The following is a 23,613-nucleotide window of genomic DNA, read 5'->3' on the forward strand; positions in this document are numbered from 1 at the left end:
ACATTTGTGCTTTGGTTTTCTTGGATAAACACGACTCTTCCAATTCAAAGCTATTAAATTTGAAATTTAATTGATGTAGCATATATATAAGCCAAAAACTAATCGTAAGCTAATAAAATCTATGTTGACATAAATCATATAACGTTCATTTTAATCTATCCAAATAAATGGAAAATTATAGTAAATTTTTATAAAGCGTGTGTGTAGTACTTTTTAAGTACAGTACATATTGTAATTAAAAACAACTAACACACTTTTGCATAATTTTGAACTGAATTTATATATTTTATTTTTACAAAACTTCAGATTAGCGAAATTTGACTTCAAACAGTTTTCTTTTATGAACATAATATAACATAACTTTATAATATGAAATTATTTTATGGCACTCATTAAAATGTCATCGTACATCAACGCAATTCTTTATTTTCTTTTCAATGTTCAATGCACAAGGCAGTTACACTCGTCTACAGAAGGTCACTTTGGACCAATATATATATTTATATACTGTATAGGTATATATACACATATATTTACAATAATTCCAATGAATGTTGGATGCATAGTTTTGCAGTTAGTGCAAACTGCTCTATGGCAAATGACACCAAGTTCATAAAGCTAGAGGTCTGGGTGCACTGAGCAAGATCATGCATTTGACTTGGTGGCGGTATTAATGACACGTTATCCCAAGTGATACACTTGAACACGTGACAGACAAAATATCACAATGAGTACAAGGAGTAAGTTTACCACCATGTAATGGAAGAGCTTCCACGAGTTCCGATGAATAATAAAAATGTTTCGATAACTTTGAATAAAGAAACAATCTGCCATTCGTAGGATCTGTTAATGTGTTGATGAATCTAATACATTCGATACAGAACTTGGCCGCACAGAATGAGGAGAATGAGTTTCGGACCACCTCCTGGCAACACCAGATTCTTTTGCGACTTCTAATTCTTGCTTATAGTCTGAACGAGTAGTGGTAGACGCCGAATCTAAACTATGACTTGAACATAAAGAAACATTTGTACCACCATTTGTATTACTAACATTTGTATCCACTTTTGATTTTGAACGTAGTGTATTACGAAAACCTTCAAAAAAGTTTCTTTTCCCTTTTGGAGGACTTAATTGCGACTGATTAGATCTTCTCTCAAGTGGAAAAGAATGTTTCCTTTGATTATCAGCAATATTAACAGAATTATAATTTCCATGAGTTATTAGAGCTGAAGATTCAGGAATTTTCTCAGATGTAGAAACTGAAGATTCCTGTTCATTACATCTAAGAGAATTCGCTGAACTGGGCACTTTTTTAAGTTCGTTTATAGAAACTTCTTGAGATCGAATTTTCTTATCACGATTAGGCTGTCGCAGAGACTTTGATGTGGTGGAATAACCAATTAAATCAGTGCTAACAGATTTACCAGTTTTATGATGAGCTGCAGCAGGATGAGAAAGTGTTTTTCGCAATGAAGGGTTCCATAAACATCCAAGTTCTGGTGCAGACCTATAGATATACAAACAAATACAATAAAAAACAAAGATTTATTACAAAATTTGAATATAATTAGAGAAACTTACAGCACATTATAAAATAAGAAATCTAGTTATTCAATATATTTATTAAATAATAAAAAGTATAATATTTTGTTGTAGAATTTTAGAAATTATTTATGTTCAATCTGTTATGTAAAATATAAATTTTTTACAGATTGCATCAACTACATGTAAGTTATTCCAACTTACAAACAATAGATGAAATCTGCAATAAATAAATAAAGTTTATGCTAGATAAAAAAAGCAATGATTGGATGTTTTTACTTTCTGCATTTAAAGTAAATATTCATATTCATAATAACTACATTTATAAATAGATGCAAAAATGATTAAACTATCAACTTTTCATAATTACTTTTACCATAAGATGAGAGTTAAAGTTACTTAAAGTTAAATAAGATAGTTAAAGTTAATATGCTCTCACTTACAATAAAATGCAGATTAATTTTTTGATGTAACATTTGATATATTTGTAAATAGCAAAAAGAAACATTTGGAAACAATACAGCTTTTGTGTAATTAAATACCAAAGAAAATAATGCAAGCAAAAATTTCTTCAAGTAAGCTGTAACACTTTATATCTGTAATAATCTTAAAATTTTAAATTATTAACACAAAGTACAAACAAAATAACACATTTAATCATACTTACATATCTTTGGTTAATTCCTTTTGATAAGCAATAGGTGACTGAAGAGCTATAAAAACAATACACTAAATTATTACTCAAATTTCACAAAATCATAATATTTGAGAACACATTTTATGTTATTTATATTCAAATATTAAATAATAATATAAAAAAATAAAATTTAAATTAATAATTTTATATTTCTTAATATCTAAATACTTATTTATTTAACTTTCCAAGAGACAAATGTTAATGCTATTTTAACATACATTTTCATCAAAAGACTAATCAACAAACCCAACAAAATTATTGAATGCTAAAAGCACTTAGTTTCCAACAACCAAAATATATATTAAAAAAAATTCCTTTGAAGACAGTCAGTTTCAAAGTGCACCATAAATATTTTTAATGTATCCAATGTAATTGGCAATTATTTTTTAAAAAATTTTTACTAGTTAGAAATTCATTTTAATTTTTAATTAATAAACTTTTTAAATACAATATTTTTTTTTGGTAAATCTAAGCAATAATCTTTTGTATCATTCAATTTTTACAAAAGTTAAAAAGTAAGTGAAAATACAGAAGCAAATAAATATATGTTATATTTATCTACAAATAATATACTAAGCATACGTTTATCAACATTTACAATAAGCTAATGCTTATAGTGTCTTATATTACATTTAAAAATATTGTAAAAATTCAAATTAGTTTCAAAACATTAACTCTAGCTATGAAAGAAAAACAAATGGAGTTGAAATTAATAAATCCGAAGTTTTAAATGCAAAAATGTGTACGTTGGATGTTTAGCGCCGCTTTCCTGTAAGCCTAGAAGTTTGACAATGGTGTTTCAAAAGTCAGTGGAATCATGCTCGACATTCCAAACGCCATTGTCAAACTTCTAGGCTTACAGGAAATCGGCACTGAGTGTCTGACGTACACGTTTTTGTGTTTAAAACTTCAGCCTTAACCTTGCTAATATCAATAATCTTTATCCATTTCTATGAAGATGAAAAAGAAAAATATAAAAGTAAATTAGTACATAGATATGAAATTACAATCATATATAAACAAAGGATTGCTTTGCAAGCATACAAAAAATTTGCAAGAAATAATACCAATAAATGTACCAATGAAATGACATCTTTATTATTTACTTTAACAATATAAAGCTATTTTTATATTACATATTCATAAAATACTCACCTCTTAAAAAATCTAATTGAGTATCTAAGATATTGCGAATTTTATCAACCCATTCATTCTTTATTTCCTGAGATGGACACTGTACAATAAATTTAAGTCCTTCGTGCATTGGATCTTTAGACTTTAATACAAATTTGCAATCATCATCATCACTTTCTTCTCCTAGTGACATTTTGTTAACCTGTAATATTTATAAAAATTATTAAATAATAATTTAATACATTTACCAAAGGCTTCACATCTACCTTTCTTTGGTAGCCCAATCCCAGTTCCTTACATCTGTATTGTAATATATAATAATTTTACATATCAACAATATAAATTTTATAAATATTGATTATCATAAATAATATTTTAAAAATTTTGATAAAGATTAATCAATGATAAAACATTTGACTTTTTCTGAAATTTTAAAGTTTTCTGGTAACACTTTCTACATCCCTTTTGATTACAGTACTTTGTTTTTTCTGAAAAAGTCTGCTTCTATTTGAACATTTCATGTCAGTGAATCAATCTTACTGCACTCATGATCTTATTTTGTTCTAGTAATTATCACTTTTTACTAATTGTATCAAGCATTTCAGCTCAAATGAAAAAGAGATAAAATAACTTCATGTACCAAATTTTTATATTGTTATACACAAACTGCAGTACCATACAAAAATTTATCACCACAACACTTCTAGTAGCAACAATACACAAAATACACATCTTCTATCTTCTATTAGTGTAATGTTGAAAGTGGTGATGGTGATAAAACAATTAATATTTTATATACACGTTGAAACAAAGAATACAAAAACAAAAATAAAATAAAAGCAATTTCTATTGTCAAATTAATCTTTAGCAAGTGAAAAAACAGCAGTATAAATCTAAAAATGTACAAACTCAACTAAATTATTCTGATAAAATTTAGATATTTCCCACACTTGTTTCTAGTTACCAAAACATTAAACTGATGCTGGAAGGAATTAAAGTTATCTTTCATTTAGTGTGTGTATAAATTCAAAGAAATTAGAAATAATAATTTAATTTGGGTAAATATACATAGTCTACATTTCATTGTGCTGAGCAATGTTGCTTTGTTAGAACTAGTTTACCATATTTACTCATGTATAAGACAATCTCGCATATAGGACGAGGTGTGACTTAAAGTTCAAAATAAAGAAAATCAGATTTATTAATACAATTCTATTTTGTTTAATCACAAATTATCATCAAATGCACATATTAAGGCAAACAACCATGTTTTCTTGACACTATCACCTTTTGTCTACACGGACTTGTCCTCTTCGTTACAACTCTCACTGTTTTCACTCACTCCACAAAGCATTGTCCTCTGATCCATTGAGTGAATTTGAAATGCAGTGTTTCCTGAATGACTTTGCTATCAGCCCTCGAAGAATGCTTTTTCATGCAACTGATACCCAAGTAGCAAAACCAAACGCCATTGTCAGGAAAGCGGCACTGAGCATCTGACGTACACGTTTTCGCATTTAAAACTTCGGCCTTAACCTTGCTAATATCAATAATCTTTTTTGCTACATGATGATTTTATAAATAATGAGGAACCATTTTATGTGAATGAATGAGAGGTTTCTAATTGATGGATTAAACCAATAAACAAAGGGGAATGTGTCTTAGTTTGTTTTCAGTAGATGCCAACTTACCATAGACAGACTGTAGACTGGTTTTTAACGAGTCAGAAATAACAACTGATCATTCCATTCCTCAAAGCTATTTTCTGACCATCTCTTTAAAAGTGACATTCATCTTAACCTCAATAGCACCCTGTTATAATGGCAGCATGAACTATAACATGGTTCATAAAAATTATTGCAAAAATGCAAAGAATCTTTTGCTCATGAATATAGACCTAGGTTTTCGAAGCAGTGAAAAATGAATAAAAACCTCGTTTTATACACGAGTAAATATGGTATGTTGATTTTGTGCAACAAAATGTTCATTAATGTTTTTGCATGTTTTCAATCTTAACACAGCATAATCATGCCCTGGAACAAAATGTGCAGCAAAGTTTGTAACATTAAGATCACATATAACTAATCAAATTTCATAAAGAAAAAAAATGTCAGGTAAAATATGTGGTGATATTTTGGTCTTTTAAGTTCCAGATAAACAAACTTCTACTGTAATTTATTAAAATTTTAAAAAACTGAATTAAAAAAAATACAAAAGAGTAATTCATACAGAAAACTGATAATTTTGAATATTAAAAAAAAACTTTATTTTAACATATGACTTCTTTTAAAATCATTAGCATAATAAAACAAACTTATTATAATTGGTATGTCTTTTTTGATAACAATCTTTTGTAAAAAAAGATTATTGGTGCAATCTATAAACATGAAAAAAATTAACTTTTTAAATAATATACATGTTTTTATAACCACTTTTGTTTCAGAGTTTCCTCATTGGCTTTAGAGTTATGATAAAATACTTTGTAAATGATAAACTATCATAAATTTTTCACATTTTTAATCATCATCAAATGCAATTTCACACATTGTAAAATATACTAAGATAAGAACTTAAATAGTTTATATTTTATATCAGTCATCATATACAAGTTCTCTTTTAGTCTCTTAACAACTTTAAAGAATTTTCTCATAGTGGAACCTTACTTAATGAGCGATGTTTCACACGAGTGAAAAGGAGAGGGAAAGTTCCTAAATGCTCTATCAATCTGTGTTTAGCGCTCGTTCTGCTAGCATCTTACTGTCACTTGTGATCACACATTTTTCCAAACTTGGGTTCACACACATTACATATAAACATCAACAACCATAGCCCATTATATAATAAACATGTCAAATAATATTCCAAATTCTTGGGCTATGTAAAGGCTGTAATTAAATATTAGAAATTCATTAATTTGACTAGAGGTAAGCAGTTATGCTGCCATTTCATATTAAATTTATTAATTATAAATAATTAATTTTTAATTTAGACATTTCTAAAATTTAATTTGGAATTGGTCATTAAATTTAATATGAGATGGCAGCATAACCTTTATTATAGCCTGTACATAGCCCAAGAATTTGGCATATCATTTGGTGTATTTATCAGACATTAGATGTGATTTTTTTTGTTTTCTGCTAATTGAATTTGTATTCCAGGTTGGTTCATTCCATGCTAGAAGAAAAGATTAAGATGATTCATCAGTGGCATAGCGAGGGGTGTGCAAGGGGCACCGAGCGCCACTCACAGAGAGGTGCCCAAATGGTCTCCAAGACAAACTATATGTATTTCTGGAGGGGGGCGCCAATAAAGTGTCGGGTGCCAGTTATGTTTGCTATGCCACTGTGATTCATGCTCCTTAACAATGTATATTGTATAACTTTCTTTGAATAAACATTATACATAAAATATCTGAGTATTTTTTTTTGGCATGGAATGCATTATCGTATTTTACATTAATTTATATGGGAAAAATTGCTTTGCTTAATGAAGAGTGTTTCTCATTACGAGTAAGATTCTCATTAAGTGAGGTCTGAAAGTATATATATATATATTTATATTTCTGCATGGTAACTCAGGAATTAAAGTTAAATTCAATAAATGAATTGTTAAGGTAATACAAACAATAGTTCGAGTCCTTTTTTCTTTATTTTCTTCCTTTATTCTGATCAGGAACAACACAGCTGGCGACTTGAAGTCAAAAAAACTTTTAAAATAACTAACAAAATACCATTAGACAATTCACAACATGATTAAAAATGATCTTCAACGCCGACGTGTTTCTGTAGGCTACGGCGTCTACAAAACATTAAAAACCATAAGAAGGGGAACCAGGAAGAAAATAAAGAAAAAAGGACTCAAACTATTGTTTGTATTACCTTAACAATTCATTTATTGAATATACTTATATTTCATTTCTGAAATTTTTAATTTTTTTCTTGATTACAGTTTTTAACTAAAAATTAACTTCTAATTAATTTAATGAAGCTGACAAATTTTATTTAGTAAAACATCCATTTCATAATAAGGTGTTCATTAAATACAGTATAAATCTATATAATACTAAATTCTTTGCTAATTATGAACAATAACGTTATAACAGAAATAAAACATTTTTTTAATTGAAATTAAAAACAATACACATTAAAATAAATAATTACCTGAAGATGATTTTTATAAATATAGACAGGATTAGAAAATTGGGTTTTTTGGCCAACAGCTTCACTAAAAATAATGATTTGCTCAAATAGGAAAACTTGACGTTCTTTCATTTTACCACCTGTGCTGGCATCACTGACTTGAAGTATACCTTGTAATAAAAGTTTACCCTGAGCTGTAATCTTTCCCTATAATAGAAATGATTAAAGATATTTTTAAAAATTTTTAAATTTTAATTTATATACAAGATATTTTGATCAATAATACCTAATTTATTTAATTCATATCAATTCACATAAAGTATATGTAGTCTCTTTGTGTTAATCATTCATCCAGCTAAAAAAAATTGACTTATTGTTGTAAAATAAGTAAAATATTAATTTCATAAAAATTTTATTGTAATTTTGAAAAAATTTACTTTTTTGCACAAGTTATAAAAGTATCAAAATCATAAATGTTGTCTTAAAAAAACATTATATCTAATTTATATAAATAAGTGGATTTGTAAATGACTGAAACATGATGTATCAATTTCTTAAAATTGGAAACATTATTTTTTAGCAATAATACAAGATCACATATTTCCTTAAAAACTCAATAACAGGGCTTAAAGCAGTCATGGCAGTGAAAAAAAATGAGAAAAGAGAGTTCACACTGAAAAAAAGCTAAAAAAGCTAATAGTGTTGAAGTGAACTAAAACAGGCATTATTAAAAAAAACACACAAGCGCGCACATATTTTGTATCAATAACATTGCATATGATGTTAGATTGATTATTAAGTGGACTGATAAGATTAAATATGAAAATAGTTAGGCTGAGTTTATACTCTGGAAAAGTGACCAGTAAGACTGCATTAAGCCAGAACAGGCCTACATTAAGTTTTCATGTGCCCCATACGGAATTCCCACCGTTACACAGCAAAGCAAATGGAATAGTAACATAACTACTAGAATGTGTTTCCATATAATATGCCAAATTTCAAATGCCATTTATTTCAAGGTACATTTTTTGATTTCTTTATAAAAAAAATGTAATTAAAGAAGGAAAAAAAAACAACTTCTGGTAGAATCAGTGGGTTGCATGTTCATTATGTAATTGCAACACCACTAGTAATTGTGACTCAAACATTTATTTGGTAATTTTATCAATATTTTTTAAATGATTAAAAATAAAATTACAGAATTCATTACTGGTAATACTAGTCTCCAAATCTATTCCCCTGAATACAATAAAACAATTTGTTAGTCATTTGACCCACAACTGACAGAAAAGAGAATTTATGAAAACAATGTAGGGGAGACCGGGGCAACTTCAGCATACGGGGCAAGTTTGTCAATCGCATTTTTTTAGAAACAAAATAAAAGGAGACACTCTTTAGAGGTTAGGCAGTTGAGTTTTATTGGTGGCTTGTTGAGTGGGGTGTTTGTATTTTTCTCTAACAAGCGCAGTTGAATTAACAAGTAAATTGTCATTTTCATTCAATTTCATGTAATATTTTGCTTCCATTTATATAGAATTGGCATGTTTTGTTATAATTCCATAATAACGAAAGTTGCTTTTCCTGTTAGAAGGTAAAACATTAACTTATTCACGTGACCAGATCATGGCTTAGTACCTTATTCTCAGGGTTCCACTTAATGTTTCTAAATCGTCACTATTGGGGCATCTTCGGCAGCGTTGCCTATCTTAAACAATTTGCTGTTAAGCATATTTCATTTCTACTGTTTATTTGAGTTCATTAATTCATTTTACTTTATATTGCTTTTAACTTGCATTATAATGTTTTCATTTATTATCTGTTTCATTTTTTTCGTAATTAATTTTTTTTTACATTTTCTTTACTTAAATATGCCTTTGATCTTGTATTTCGTTGTTATAATATTAAATAGGTCTTTGGAAGACTATTTCTTTGTTTTAATAGTGAATTTTAATGTATACATTGTTAATAACACAAAGTTATACACCTCGCTATCTTGCTCCATTACTGTTGCCAAAGTTGCCCCTGGTATGAGGGCAACTTCGGCAATCGCTATCTCTTTATAAAGTTGTTATTATTATAATTATTTTTATTTCCAAACTGATTTTAACCAGTTCTATGGTAAGGTTTCATTCTGGTAGACAATAAACAACACTTTTATTTCAGTTTACAGCAGTATTTATTACACAAAATTTAACTTATTCTTAACATGCCGAAGTTGCCCCGGTCTCCCCTAATTAAATGTCCTTCACAGTAGGGAACCAGCAGAGTCTATTACTTTCACGGGAGAAAATATATAAAGTTTTCTACTACCCCAAAGTTGAAAAATAATACAATCCCGTGAAATTTAACAAATCTGACTTCAATAAGTAAATGACGAAATTATAGAGTTGATATTTGATAAGTTTAGTTTTTTGCATTTATAGATCGAATTACAGAAATTATAAATAAATAATCTCATTTTTTAAAAATTAAAAATCATAAAATTTCGCTTACAAATGATCGAGACACAATGCACGCTTTTTATTTTTATAATTGCTTTGTTTTATTAGACACAGATATTATTCCTATATAGATTTATTAATCATAATAAACATACATTATGTATAAAATTACATTAAAATAACACTGTAATTAACATCTAAAATGAAAAAGTAATTGAATTGAGTCTCACCTCCATATTAATTAATGGGCCACAGTAATTAATTAATCACGTTGCATCAAATTAAATAATGTATAAAAATTGAAATAATAAATACGTTTATAAAATAATTGGCTATATCTGTTCGCAATGATATCGTAAAACACACTGTACTTACAGTTTAGCATTTCCGATAATATTTAATTTATTTTTGAATTTTAAAATATAAGAATCCGCCAAAAGAAGTTAATAATAATTAAAATTGAGAAAAAATATAAAACTTTCAAGGTAAGGAAACTTGTAAAAAGTCAGGAACATGATCACGTGATGCCTGTCTCCCCACTTTTCGTAACTAAATGGTCGAGGTTGAAATAAAAGCCTAAACTACAGTAGAAGTAAAAACATGAGTTTCTACTGTTAGTATTAAATAAAATCTATTTCTTTCTTTTGTCCACTGCACTTAAATAAATACAAATGCTAAAAATAATGCCGCATAAAAATCACTCTTAACGCTGAACTAGAAGTGTACTTATGTCTTAATGTAGTGTGATTGTATCGAAGCGCCACGGAGATAGGTATTTCAGAAGAATACAAGCAAGGAGAACCCATACGCAAATTCCTACAGCATGTACAGAGTATCAAGCTTTGGGAAGCTCTTCGTTTTGTTAGTCTATATACATGTACACTACATGTATATAGTGTACATGTGCCTTATCATATTGTGCATGGTCCATAAGGTGTATGGGTGTGTGCTGGTCACTATTTCTCTGCTGAGCACATTTACAAAAAAAAAAAAAAAAAAAAGAATTCACATGGAAAGTGAAAAAAGCTAAAAAAGTGAGTTTTTCTCAGAAAAAGCTAAAAAAAAGAGTCACTTTAAGCCCTGCAATAAAAGTATAATAATTTGAATGGAGTATTCTCATCTATCCATCAAAATCATTACATCATAGACTCTAAATTTCAGATTTATTTGTAAAATTAACTTAAATGAAAATATTCAAAGATTTGGATGTAAAAAATTCATGTGTCTGACTGTTTAAAAGTAAGAATAAATATCTTTCCTTTCTAAAATATACTTTTATGTCAAAAAAGAAAGAAGAAACTGTATAATGTTTATTATATATAAATGTCTACTAGGACATATTGTATTATTAGGACTTATTATACTGGTGTCCAGTTTCAGCAGATTGAAGAAACTTATTCAAAAAAATCAATCTTTATTGTTCACCTCGTATTGTGACGGTATGTCATAATTTTGTATATACGCGATAGTTATAAGCCTTATATTAATCCTTCAATTCTTTGTTCTGTCTCTCCCTTGTTTCTCGATCTTTCTATTTTCACTTTCCTTGCGGGTGGGGCAGTCCTTTCCCCGGAAGTAAGGGGGAGGACAAAAGAAGAAAAAGACCCGGAGGCAAAAGAACGGGAGTAACGGTCATTCTTGGTGTGGAGCTGGGACGGAGCAGACGTGGAGAAAGAATAGGATCGGCTCGTTCAGCGAAATAGAGATCTCGAGGACACATCGTTATTCTGGGTACCCCTATCCCTTCTTATATATAATTCCATATATTTATCTAACTCTTCTTTTCCCTTTCTATAGCAAGTAAGTTAGTTTTAATCCTAGTTTGTAATAGTCCGGTGAATATCCTATTTGTAACTCGTTATAAATTTGTTGCGCTTATTGTGTGTGAACCACGTGTTTCCCTTTGTTATTTTTGTCTACTCCTTCGCCTACACGTGTGAGGTTTCGAGTCGGAGTTGTAAAAGAATCCTGCGTATCATCACGCGAGGTAAGAGAGTGTTTTATTGATTGTTGTTTTTTTTTTCATTAAACTTAAAGTTTTGTTTTATTGTAAATTTGTCCTTTCGTTGGCCATACACTCGCGTGACATAACAGTATTTCATCTAGTTCAATCTGCTGAAACTAGACACCAGTACAAGTCCTAATAATACAATATGTCCTAGTAGACATTTATATAATAAAATACAGTAGAGAGTCATTTATCCGAACCCCGGTTATCCGAATCGTCTGTTATCTGAACACTTTCCAGTCGGACTGTGTCGTGCTGAATCGAACTTTTTTGATACTAGATTTACTTCTAAAGTATAATTTTTATGTTTTTATATTTTTCAATATATTTATTTTGTTTGTACAAAATAAAGAAATCATTTTTAACGATACAATAGCCTTGATTATTATTATAAAAATTTTCGTTAGGCTTAAAATCGACGAAAATTCAACATGAAGCAACACGCATCAGAGAAAAATTTCAACATTGGATAGGTTAATATATTTTTTCATACATAATCGGTTATCTGAACAACCCCAGTCCCCAATTGATTCGGATAAACGACTCTCTACTGTAGTATAATAAGGACACACAAACACATGAATTAAAAACTGTATAATAGTTTCAGATTTATTCATAAACAAAACAAAACCTTTCCAAAATCTACTTCTAATGATCTTATAATACCTGGATATGCTAATGATTCTACACATTATTCTTTACTTTTTAATCTTATAAATTATATTAACAGTTTATAGGTTTTATACTTTACTTAATAGATATACACTTACATCAAAGCCTTGTAATCTACCAACATTCATCATATCATTTGCAGCTTTAGGTACAATATGCATTATATGGACGGCTTTTCTCAAATTTTGTGCTTCATCCTTCAAACCTGCCTTTTCTGTATATTTCAGTATATCCTGTAAAATTTAAGAATATTACTATTATTTCCATTCACTTTTAAATGTTTACAGCAACTACAAATTAAAAATGAAAGAAAAGTAAATAAACATTTCTTCTTTAATATAAAACACAGAATTGAATAATTCAAAAAACTGCTAAATTGAGAAGATCAAGTACTTTTTTAATTACTAAAACATTTTTAACTCAATAAGAGTCATCATCAGTACACCAAACATTACACAAATAAACAGGGTTTTTCAAATTGAGGAGCCTGAACTTTAGTGAGTTGCAAATAAATAAAATGGGTCATGACAAACAGAAAAAATTTCAAAGAAATACTGCTAATTTATTCCAATATTTTGAGTATATTGAAAGGTTTCAAAAGTTGTTAAAGATATGGTAAGTTAAACTTAAAAGTGATCAACCCACCTATGATGTGTTTCCAACTTTGTTACAATACACTGCTGAGAACTACATTGTCAATGAAGATAATTTAAAAGAATTAAAACTCAAGGTAATGTCACATCTTTTTCACAATCCTATCTCAAAGCTTTGGTAACTATTTTCCAGAGGAGAAATTTTGAAACTGAAAAGAAAAGCTTTTGGACAAAAACTCCATTTGATTTTCAAAATCCCGAATTAATAATGGAGTAAAACTTTGATCCTGAAGAAGATGCTGAATTGCCGCATTTTAAGTTTATTTACACTGAAGAATGATTTTGAGAAATTAAACTTGTCATTTTGGGTTAACATTAAAGGAGAATTTCCATTTTTAGATAAAAAAGACTATCTTGATATTATCATCTTTCACACTACTTATTTATATGAACTAGAATTTTTCATGTTAATTAAAAATGAAAGATAGAAACAAGCTCAACACTTCACCAGACAATGCTACTTAAGAACAAACAAATACCCTCATTACATGAAAATTTTTTAAAAATGGTAATAATTTAATATTCATTCTTCTTAATAAATTCAATTAAATATCTAATAGGGTGTGGAAACTGGTATGTTAAAGATGACAAGTCCTAAATTGGACTGATAAGTGTTTCTTATATTGGATCAAACAAGAAACTTGTCCCAAGAGATTCAATATTCATAATACAGGAAATGATGTGCAGACTGAAGAGGAGATTGATAAGAATGAGGGATCCTGGTTTTGTAATATATATGGTGAAGGTAAGCAGGGAGTTATCATACAATCAATTTATGCATTAAGATTGGGTTCATCAAGTTTGTGCAAAAGTGGGCCCCACACATAGATGCTCTACTGCACAGATGGCAAAGACATTGTATCTTTGGTCAAGAGAAGAAAAAATAATATGTACGATTAAAGAAACCATTTTCCACTACACTTAATTACTGATCCAATTGGATTAACATGATTTTAAAAGCCATATATTTGGAGAAGTTTAAACTAACAGTAAAAATCGCTTGTTACTACAAGCCAAGAGATGTTTCCATAAACTATGTTCTCAAGTCATATTTTCCTTAGGTGTCCAATATAGGCATCTTTCCCCTCATTCTTCACAGATGCTTTACTTTGTAAGTTCTGAGTATTTACTCATTTTTTCAGTATATTGTATGTTTGGAGCAGTGATGTATGTGATTATGGGCATAGTATATTTTGTGTGCTGTTTTCTGTGACTGTCTGAGGTATGTATGTGTAGTAGTTTGTGTTTGTATACAAGCTTCTTTGATGTATCATACATCTATTCCTCTTTTTATGTAGTGTATTTTTAAGCAATTATGAAATAATGCAGTTGACAAAATAAAATTAATCCTCTTTTTATGCAATCAATTTTTTTTTAATAAAAAAAAAAGAGTTTACTTGAAATTTTTTTTTTAAACTTTAAAATTTTTAAATTTAACATTTTAAAGCCTGGTACAGTATTATACATACATAAGAGAATACTTATGTATGTTGATTTTACATTTCTTATGCTACCTTGTTTTTACTATATTAATGTACAAATAATTTTAATGATAAATGATGTTAGCAGAAAAAAAGCTCTTGTTTCTTTTATAAATTGCTTAGTTTTTGTTCCATTGAAGTTCTGGATCCTATCAAGCACTTTTCAGGAGGATGCATATACAATACTGTACATTTTTACATGAATTTTGTGTTTTATGTGGCATTCTTTGGAACATATCCACTGCACAAGAAGAGAGATATTTGTTATTTGCTACTTGGTTAAGTCAATAGAAATACTGTAGTTATTATTATTATATTAATCTATTAACTTTTATATTGTATAAAGAGTATGTATAACAGAAAATAGTATCCATAAAGATCTCCTCAGTGCCTTCCACTAAAGAAAAAACTACAACTAAACATCAACAAAAACTTGTAATTTGAGAATTTTCATTAATAATTTACCAGCATTGACAATGTTGGTAATTTCCACACCTTAATATTTCCATCTACAATAAATTTACATATATCATGAGTTAATAATAAATAAACAAACAATCTCCGCTTGCCGTGTGGTGTGCTTGCCAATTACGCCACCAGGACCCCAAGCGAGTCTTCACTTCCAGAAGTATATTAATTTAGATGTAACCTTACTTGGTTAAATACAGTACTGGCTGGGGACGACTCCTACGTCCATGGCCTAAGAACAATTCCACAACGGCACTCAGCCAGCTAACATACTACCCAGTGAGGTATATATATATAATATAAATAAACATCTAAATAGGTTACATCTAAATTAATATATTTCTGGAAATGAAGACTCGCTTGGGGTCCAGGTGGCGTAACTGGCAAGTGCAACACACGGCAAGCGGAGGTTGCGGGTTTAAGCCCCACCCTGGGTCAGTTATTTTATTCCAGAAGGTTCTAAATTTATTTAATATTTACTTAAATTATAATTATTAACTCAGATAAGAGATGGCACCTAACATCTACCTCTAGTAACAAATTACTTTATATCAATCATTTAATTAGCCAATTTATAGCCTGATTTTTAAGGCAATCATTGGTATTTCATTATATGCTCATTGGGCTTAGTGATGTTTATTTATATGACTAAAATTAACTATTTTTTGTGAGAGTAGTTAAATAATGAAAATAATTATTATTTATTTTTTGTATTATTGATAATTCTCTCTTGTCAATGTCTTTTTAATTGCTTAATTAAAAGAAATATTAGAAAAATGTATAGCCACCCCAAGTTACATTAGGTTGAGTTCCTCAAAACTTAACACAAATTAAATTTTACAAGTTGGAAGTTTTATAAATGTTTATGCAGAACTTGCATGCTGAATCTAATGGAAACAATTTGAGAAATAGAAAACCAGAGTGCTTTTTTTCAGGTAGCCAAGCATTTTTATTTTAAGTAAAAACATACCAAGAATTTTAAAATTTAAAAGTAAAGATGATGTTCAATAAACATGTAGAAGTTGACCATCAATAATTAAGTATCACTAAAACCTGTAGGATGACAGGTTAGTGATTTTGCCAGATCATGAATTGGTATAGGTTAGAACACCTAACCACTCTGTGATCTACTTAACCTTAACCCAACAGTTAACTACGTTATCCTACATTTAAAATACTCAATAAATCAATATAAGTTGGTTAAAAAAATTAATGAAAATCCCTTATCATATTTCTGTACATTCTGCCAATATTATACATTGCACCTAAGGTGATATTGTAAAAAAATCATCATACATCTGGAAACACTCAGACCCATCAAATAGTAGCAGGAGGTTGATGAAGTGACCCAAGAAATTTATAATTAAACTAGCTGAAATTAGTGATGGTCAACTTGTAAATAGAAATATTTAGAAAATTTTTATGTCACATGGAGAAAAATTACAAGCATGTTTTCATTTAAAACAGAGAAGAATTACACCTTCTATATAATTGTACCATATTAGTAGGATCTTTCCTTTATTTCCTATGGGATGTAAAATTTATGACTAAAAATTAAAAAACATATTGCAAATATTAATATAAATATTACCTTGAGCATCAATTGATATTTCATAATACGTTGTACTGGCTTAATGAGCAAATCAGGCAATTGTAATTTATGACCAAACTTCTGTCTCAACTCCTAAAAAATAGATAAATTTCTACACTTCAGAATAAATTACTATTACATAAAATTTCAAAATGCTTATAAAATTAAAACTGAAAATTAAAAAAAAAGTCAATTTAAAACCCCTTTGAAATTCATTGCCAAAATTGTAGTTTTAATTTGAAGAACCAGACCACAAATATTTATTAAGTCATAAAAGGATGCCATGAACTGAGGATGGAATAACTTCTAATTAAGAAAATTTTTAGCATTTTGATGCCATGCTATGAAACCAACACACAACAAAATAATTTCTGTAACTGTTGGTATTATCAAATAGCACAAATAGGTATCTATCAGAATAAATGTTTCCACAAGAAAAAAAAAAACACCAGTATAATGATTAGAAATAACACAATATATATTCACAAGGAAAAAGGCCACAAATTGCTATCTGCACTCTTTAAATAAAACAATTTATACTGTAGAACCAGTATACTGTGCCTTTTATATGCAGGTAAATAGGCAATATACAGAAGAAAACTTAAAAAGAAATGCATTCAAGTAGTTAATAAGTAGTTTGCCTGACTACGTAGAAAGCAACAGTGGCATGTCCTGTTCAGTAGTGTCTGTGATTTCTGACTTGCTGACTCATGTTTGATTCTCCTTTGTTCCTTACTATCTATACTGTATGTAACTGATTGAATATAATTAAATAAAATGCTTATTTGTCTTCTTTTATTTCATAGTAGTTATAAATTTAATACTTTGTCTTTAGTTAAATCTGAATGTACTATTTTTTTTTGATCTTTTGTTCTTTGTCTATACAGGGTGTCCCAAAAGTCATAGGAAAATTTAAATTTAAACTTATTAGAAAAATTTATTTATAAAACAATTTTTTGTTAGTCATTAGTCATTTCCTTCTATAAACATGAATGTCTCTCTCTCTCTCTCTCTCTCTCATTCAAGTTAAACAGGTGTTAACACATCAGATTTTATACACCTAACTGAACTCCAAATTCATTTCTTTATGTCATCCATGCTTTGATTCTTCTTTAAGTACACAAATGCTCTCACAATTAAAAAAAAAAAAATCAACAGCATTAAAGTCTGGTGATCTGAGACAACTTCACATGACCACAATGGACTCAGAACTCTCTATGAAATTGCTTAGAAAAATTAGATTATTAGTTTCCATCCGTAAATTTTAGGACACCCTGCATATTACACGTGAAAATATAATTATATCTGAAACAATTATAATTGTATTTTCAAGTATACTTTTGAAAATTCATAAGTCAGATTCTAGTCAGTAAACATTTGGAACATGTAAATATAGAACAAGAACAAAAACATGAAAAAGTAATATATTCAGTTTTAACTAAAAATCAAATTATTATTAAATTTATAACTGCTACAAAATAAAAGAAAATAAAAAGCATTTTCTTTTATTTTCTTTTCGGAGGAATTTCGGAGAAGAGAAAGTCTATCCATCATCTCAGGAAAGTGTTTTGTCCCCTCAACCCACCACAACGGAAACATCGTCGCAGATTTTTTGAGTACTCCTTTTCTATCCACTGTCCTTATACTTCATTTCTCACTTAATTATATTCATAATCTAGTTATATTTAGTAAGTATCTAGTCGTAAGTTATTCGTATTCTTTAAATAAAGTAATTGATTCGGATATATATTGTATCGCATAGGTATAGTCGGGAAAAGCTTCTGTATAAATTATAGTTTACCTCTTATTGTAGACCTGTTTCAAGGAGAGAGATCGTCTGGCATCCTGAAAAGTAACCAGTGTTCCATCAGGCAAATTAAAGCTTATTTTTTTTGTATATTGTTTCTTTGTTCTCATGTACACTCAAATCATCATACTGTTGTTATTAATTTTATTTGCCTGTGAAAAATTAGCAAGTTTCATGAAAAAAAATTTAGAAATTTACTTCATCACTTTCATTATTCCTGTTTCTTATTTCATTACCATCATGGTCTTCAGCTTCCTTGAATCATACATCATTCTCTGTTCTGTCCAAGTTATTGCTAACACATTTCTCAAAGTCCTTTATAATTTATTGCGTCTTTATTGTATTTATTGTGTCTAACAATCTTTCATAATAATACTGATATTCTAAGTTTTATAAGAATATATAGAATTTTTATTACATTCTATCTGTGCAATTGATTATGAAGATTTGTCTCTTTCAACTCCATTTCTTTCTTCTCAAAATTATTTTAGTTAGAAATAGTTATTTTTAAATTTGTATTTATAAATATCTTGGAATTAATTAGTGTAAACAAATTTCGTTGCTTTCTTAGTTATTTTAAAATACAGTGGTACCTCGGTATACGTCTGCTTTAGAATATGTCCTGTTTGAACTAAACAAATTTTGCTCGGTATACGACTTAATTCAATTATACGCACCATCTATGAACAAATAGCACTATCAGTGTACTAGACCAGACTAGACGTTCGTGGTGCCACGGTCTATAACTTTGTTAAATTTCTTCCGATTTTAATTTGTAAGTAAAACTTTTTATTAATTATGAATTGCAAAAAGGTAAATGAAAAGCAACAGAAAACTAAAAAAATGACTAGAATTGCAATGGAACCAAAAAAAGAGAGTGTTAAGAAATATGAAAGTGGCACGCGTGTTCGAGATTTAGCTGTTGCATACCATATTCCGAGAACAACGATATTGACAATCGTGAAAAATAAAGACATTATTAAATCTGCTAAAGTTGCGAAAGGGGTTACATCAATTTCTAAACAGAGATCGGAGACATTAGATCATGTTGAGAAATTGCTTTTGCTTTCCATAACTGAAAAACAATGTGCTGGCGACAGCGTATCAGAAGCAATTATTTGCGATTATTACTGTAATAACTTTAAAAATCTATAATAAAATTTATTTTTTTATTAATGTGCTCAAACAGTGTTTAAATTGTTTTACAACCCCATTAATATACCATATCAAGAGGGTTTTTTTTTACATGAGAACGGATTAATCATTTTTACATTACTTCTTATGGGAAAGGTTGGTTTGGTATACGCCCTATTCGGTATAAGTCCAAACATTGGGAACGGATTAAGGTCGTATACCGAGGTTCTACGATATTGCAATATATCATACCTAACTGATAAGAAAATTGTACTCAGAGTTTATTTTATAGAAAGAAATGTATGTATTGGACACCTACAGTATATTATAAGTGACAAATTGTAACTTATTGCTTCCTTTTTGTCACTATTATTATAAGTTAGAGCAAAACAATGTCCTATGCAACAGCTATGTGCCCAACATGTATATTACATCAGGGGAAGTAGGCTTCCTCATACATCTATGTACAGTATTCTGTAAAGTGTACTTGAAGTTTTATGACTATCAAAAAATGAAACCGAAACTTTATTTCATTTTCATTTGTCTTATTTTTATAACTGTCTAAAACTGTAATCATATTGAATACATAAATTCATAATTACAATAAAATTTACATTTTACAACAGAATAAATTTAATGGTAAATTTTTGCCAATTATTTGATTTGAAACTCCCAGGAGTAAAATAAATCAGTTACAAAAACTGACTGTTGATTATTATAAAAACAGTCAACTAATCAGTTATTTACAGTTGTGCAAACATTTAATTCTCACACAATCTACAGGCAGCAGCTTTAGCATTGCTAAACAATTGACACCAAATTTTAGCATCAATTTAACTCTCTACAGTATATAGCACAGATAGTTGTCAAAATCAATGAAAAGTTTAACTGGACTCAAATATAATTGGAAGTTTGAATACAGGTTGAAAGCAATTTTTTGTCCCTTTAAAATTGAAAAAACCATTGCCTAATATTTGAACAAATATGGTATATATATGTGTCACAGCATTTCATACACTCAAATTTCAAATGGTATTAAAGGCAATTCAATATAAAGTGTAAAAATTAACAGTAAATACTAACACATTAATTCAAATAGAGATTAAGATGTGGATATAAGTAAAGATAAATGTTTAATTTAAAACTCTTATAATGTAAGCAAAGTATCTTTACAAATAAATTTACTTACCTCAAAGAACGTTTCAATATATTCTGAAACAATGTATTCAGACTTTGGTTTATTTTGGCAATATACTACGTACATATTTAATCGACGTTCATAACGACGAAATAATAATCCTAAATGAGCTGGCTCATCAAGACATTTTTCCAACTCAGCCAGAAAGAAACTGTAAAGATATTTTAGTTACTAAATTTTTAAAAATCATAAAGAAGTTTGATTATTTTTTGTGAGACACACAATTAAAACAGATCATATTGTATGAAAACATTAAAAAATGAGTGTTATAATATGTATTGATGATGAATTTTATTACTATCTTATCAAAATATATTTAAGTTTTTTCTTGCTTACATTAAAAATCATATCTAAAAAGAAAAATTTATGCTTATTTCAAAATTTTATGAGCAGATCATAATGCTGTGAATATTTTAAAGTTTCTGAATTACTTACAAATGGAATAATCATGAAAGTATAGATATCAATTGTATCTTAACAATTATTCCAAGTGTATAGAATAAAACAACTTAAATTTAAAAATAAAGAAATTAATCAGTTTAACATAAAATTGTAACAAAACAATAAATGATTCCAAATCATAAATCAAATATAAAAAGACAAGCCCATTTAATTGTCTATTAATAATAATGATTTCTATAATAATTTGTTTAAATTAAGTACTTTTCGTAATAGATTATCATCATAGTATAAGGAAGTAATGATTTCCATCATCTCTCTTCCCCTCTCTTTTTTCCTTTGCAACAGTTAAACTATACAACAGTTAAAAATTTAAATAATCTTTTTACAGCGTTTCCTATAAGTACTCTAAAAGTTCTCCAAAGTTCAAAGTTATATAACAAACAAACATTGTCCTATAACTATTATAATGGAATCAGAAAAGATTACATTTGAATCTGTGAAGATTTGTTTTTATAATTCAAAATGTCATCACTTAGCTAGCATCTAATTATGATATGACCATTTCAAGTAGAATGATCAATGATAACTGAAAAATTTCTTAGAAGTGATTACTAGAATGCACAAATTGAGAAAAAAACCCACTGTCTAATTTAGGTATTATTAACAGTTATTTAATAATGAGTTTTGATAAATAGTGTTTTTAGTTATTTTTTCCTGATAGTTTAACCTAATATTTAGTTAGATTGTTCTGTCAAAAACAGTTGTTATTTTTTCTTCTTTCCAAATAATGGATAAAAAATAGAAAAGACTACACACAAATTATAATGTAAATTTTGTAATAATTCATTTGATCAATCTTCCTGTGTAAGTTAAATTATAAATATTAAGTTATGATACAGAATAAACCATTCGTAAGCTTCACTACATTTACATTGCTATGCTAGAAATATCTTCCAGAAAAATTATGTAAAAAGAGTGTAAAAGAAATAAAATTTTGTTAAAAGTTCTGCATATTTTTCTAGAAAGTTGGGTATGTTTATTATTACAATGAAAACATTAATACTGTAATAAGTTTTTGTTAAAAATTTTGCGCAATTCTTAGCAATGCCAGCAAATTTAACATAACTCAAACATTCACTTATTAATGTTTAAACTTAAAATTAATGTTTAAAGTTTCAATATTTAATATAAAAATATAAAATAGTAAATACATATGTATATATTAGTACTTCAAAAAATATAATGATGATATTTTCATCTGTAATTAACAGATAATTCATTATAAAATGAAATAGCAAACCAATTTTATATGGAAGAAATTAAATATTTTTTGAATTAAGAACTCTGCTTTAATTTAGTAATTCCAGTAAATAATCCAAAACATACAGTAATATAATAAAATACAAACATATAAGTACATAAATTCTAGCCATTTATAAATTAGAACTTTAAACTCAAGTTTAGGAAATGACCTACCAATAAAAAAAAAAAAAAAAATCAATTTCACTGCTAAGATTAAAGTCTAATACATAGAAATTTAACAATTCTCATTATTAATGAAAATAGACTTACTCTCGATGCCATTCATATATAGCTTCTACATTCCCAAAGATAATTTTGTCTTTACCATTCTTTAAATCTTCAGGAACAGCAGAATCCGAAGACTTCATATATTCCATATAGCCCTAAAAATGCAATTATTCAAGTGAATCACAATTATTTTTAAAAAATAATACAATATATAATATGTATTTTCATTCAAAATAAACCAACACATCACTACTGAATTAATATCCCTAAACATTGTAATTTATACTATAAAACCTACAGTATAGTCCAATGATGTAGTATAAGTTATAAACAGAATAATATACAAAAATTAAAATAAAATCATACTATATAATGTTACGATGATCAAAACATTCTCAAAAAACATATGTCTAAAAATATTTTATTCTAAAATTACAAAAATCATTTCTCATGAACTATTTTAGATAAAAAAAAAAAAAAATTAAACTGATTAGGTTAAAATTATATATATATAATTAAATACATACATACATACAAAGAATAGACAATACAAGATAGTGGAGTGGAGGTGTGCTTTCCACGAACCTGGATCAAATTATATCAAGTCGTGACAAGTATGGCAAACTATGGAGAGACAGAGTTTGGGGGGAACTTCACTATCATTATTTTAATAAAATACATCATAATTTTAATGCAAAACACAAAAAAATGCA

General features: G+C 28.1%; 1 protein-coding gene across 1 annotated transcript in view; it reads right to left on the reverse strand.

Moving 5' to 3' along the window:
* Positions 1 to 406: 406 nt before the first annotated feature.
* LOC136970005 (triple functional domain protein-like) overlaps positions 407 to 23,613 on the reverse strand; it is a 231,686-nt gene continuing 208,479 nt past the window's right edge. The window contains 8 exon segments of the mRNA XM_067264363.1: positions 407 to 1,510; positions 2,213 to 2,258; positions 3,398 to 3,578; positions 7,537 to 7,722; positions 12,735 to 12,869; positions 16,830 to 16,922; positions 20,960 to 21,119; positions 22,943 to 23,055. Coding sequence (XP_067120464.1) covers positions 847 to 1,510; positions 2,213 to 2,258; positions 3,398 to 3,578; positions 7,537 to 7,722; positions 12,735 to 12,869; positions 16,830 to 16,922; positions 20,960 to 21,119; positions 22,943 to 23,055 — 1,578 coding nt within the window. The 3' untranslated portion in view covers positions 407 to 846.

This window comes from Centruroides vittatus, unplaced genomic scaffold (genome assembly GCF_030686945.1).
Source record: "Centruroides vittatus isolate TY-2023 unplaced genomic scaffold, ASM3068694v2 contig_1863, whole genome shotgun sequence".
NCBI classification, from domain to species: domain Eukaryota; kingdom Metazoa; phylum Arthropoda; class Arachnida; order Scorpiones; family Buthidae; genus Centruroides; species Centruroides vittatus.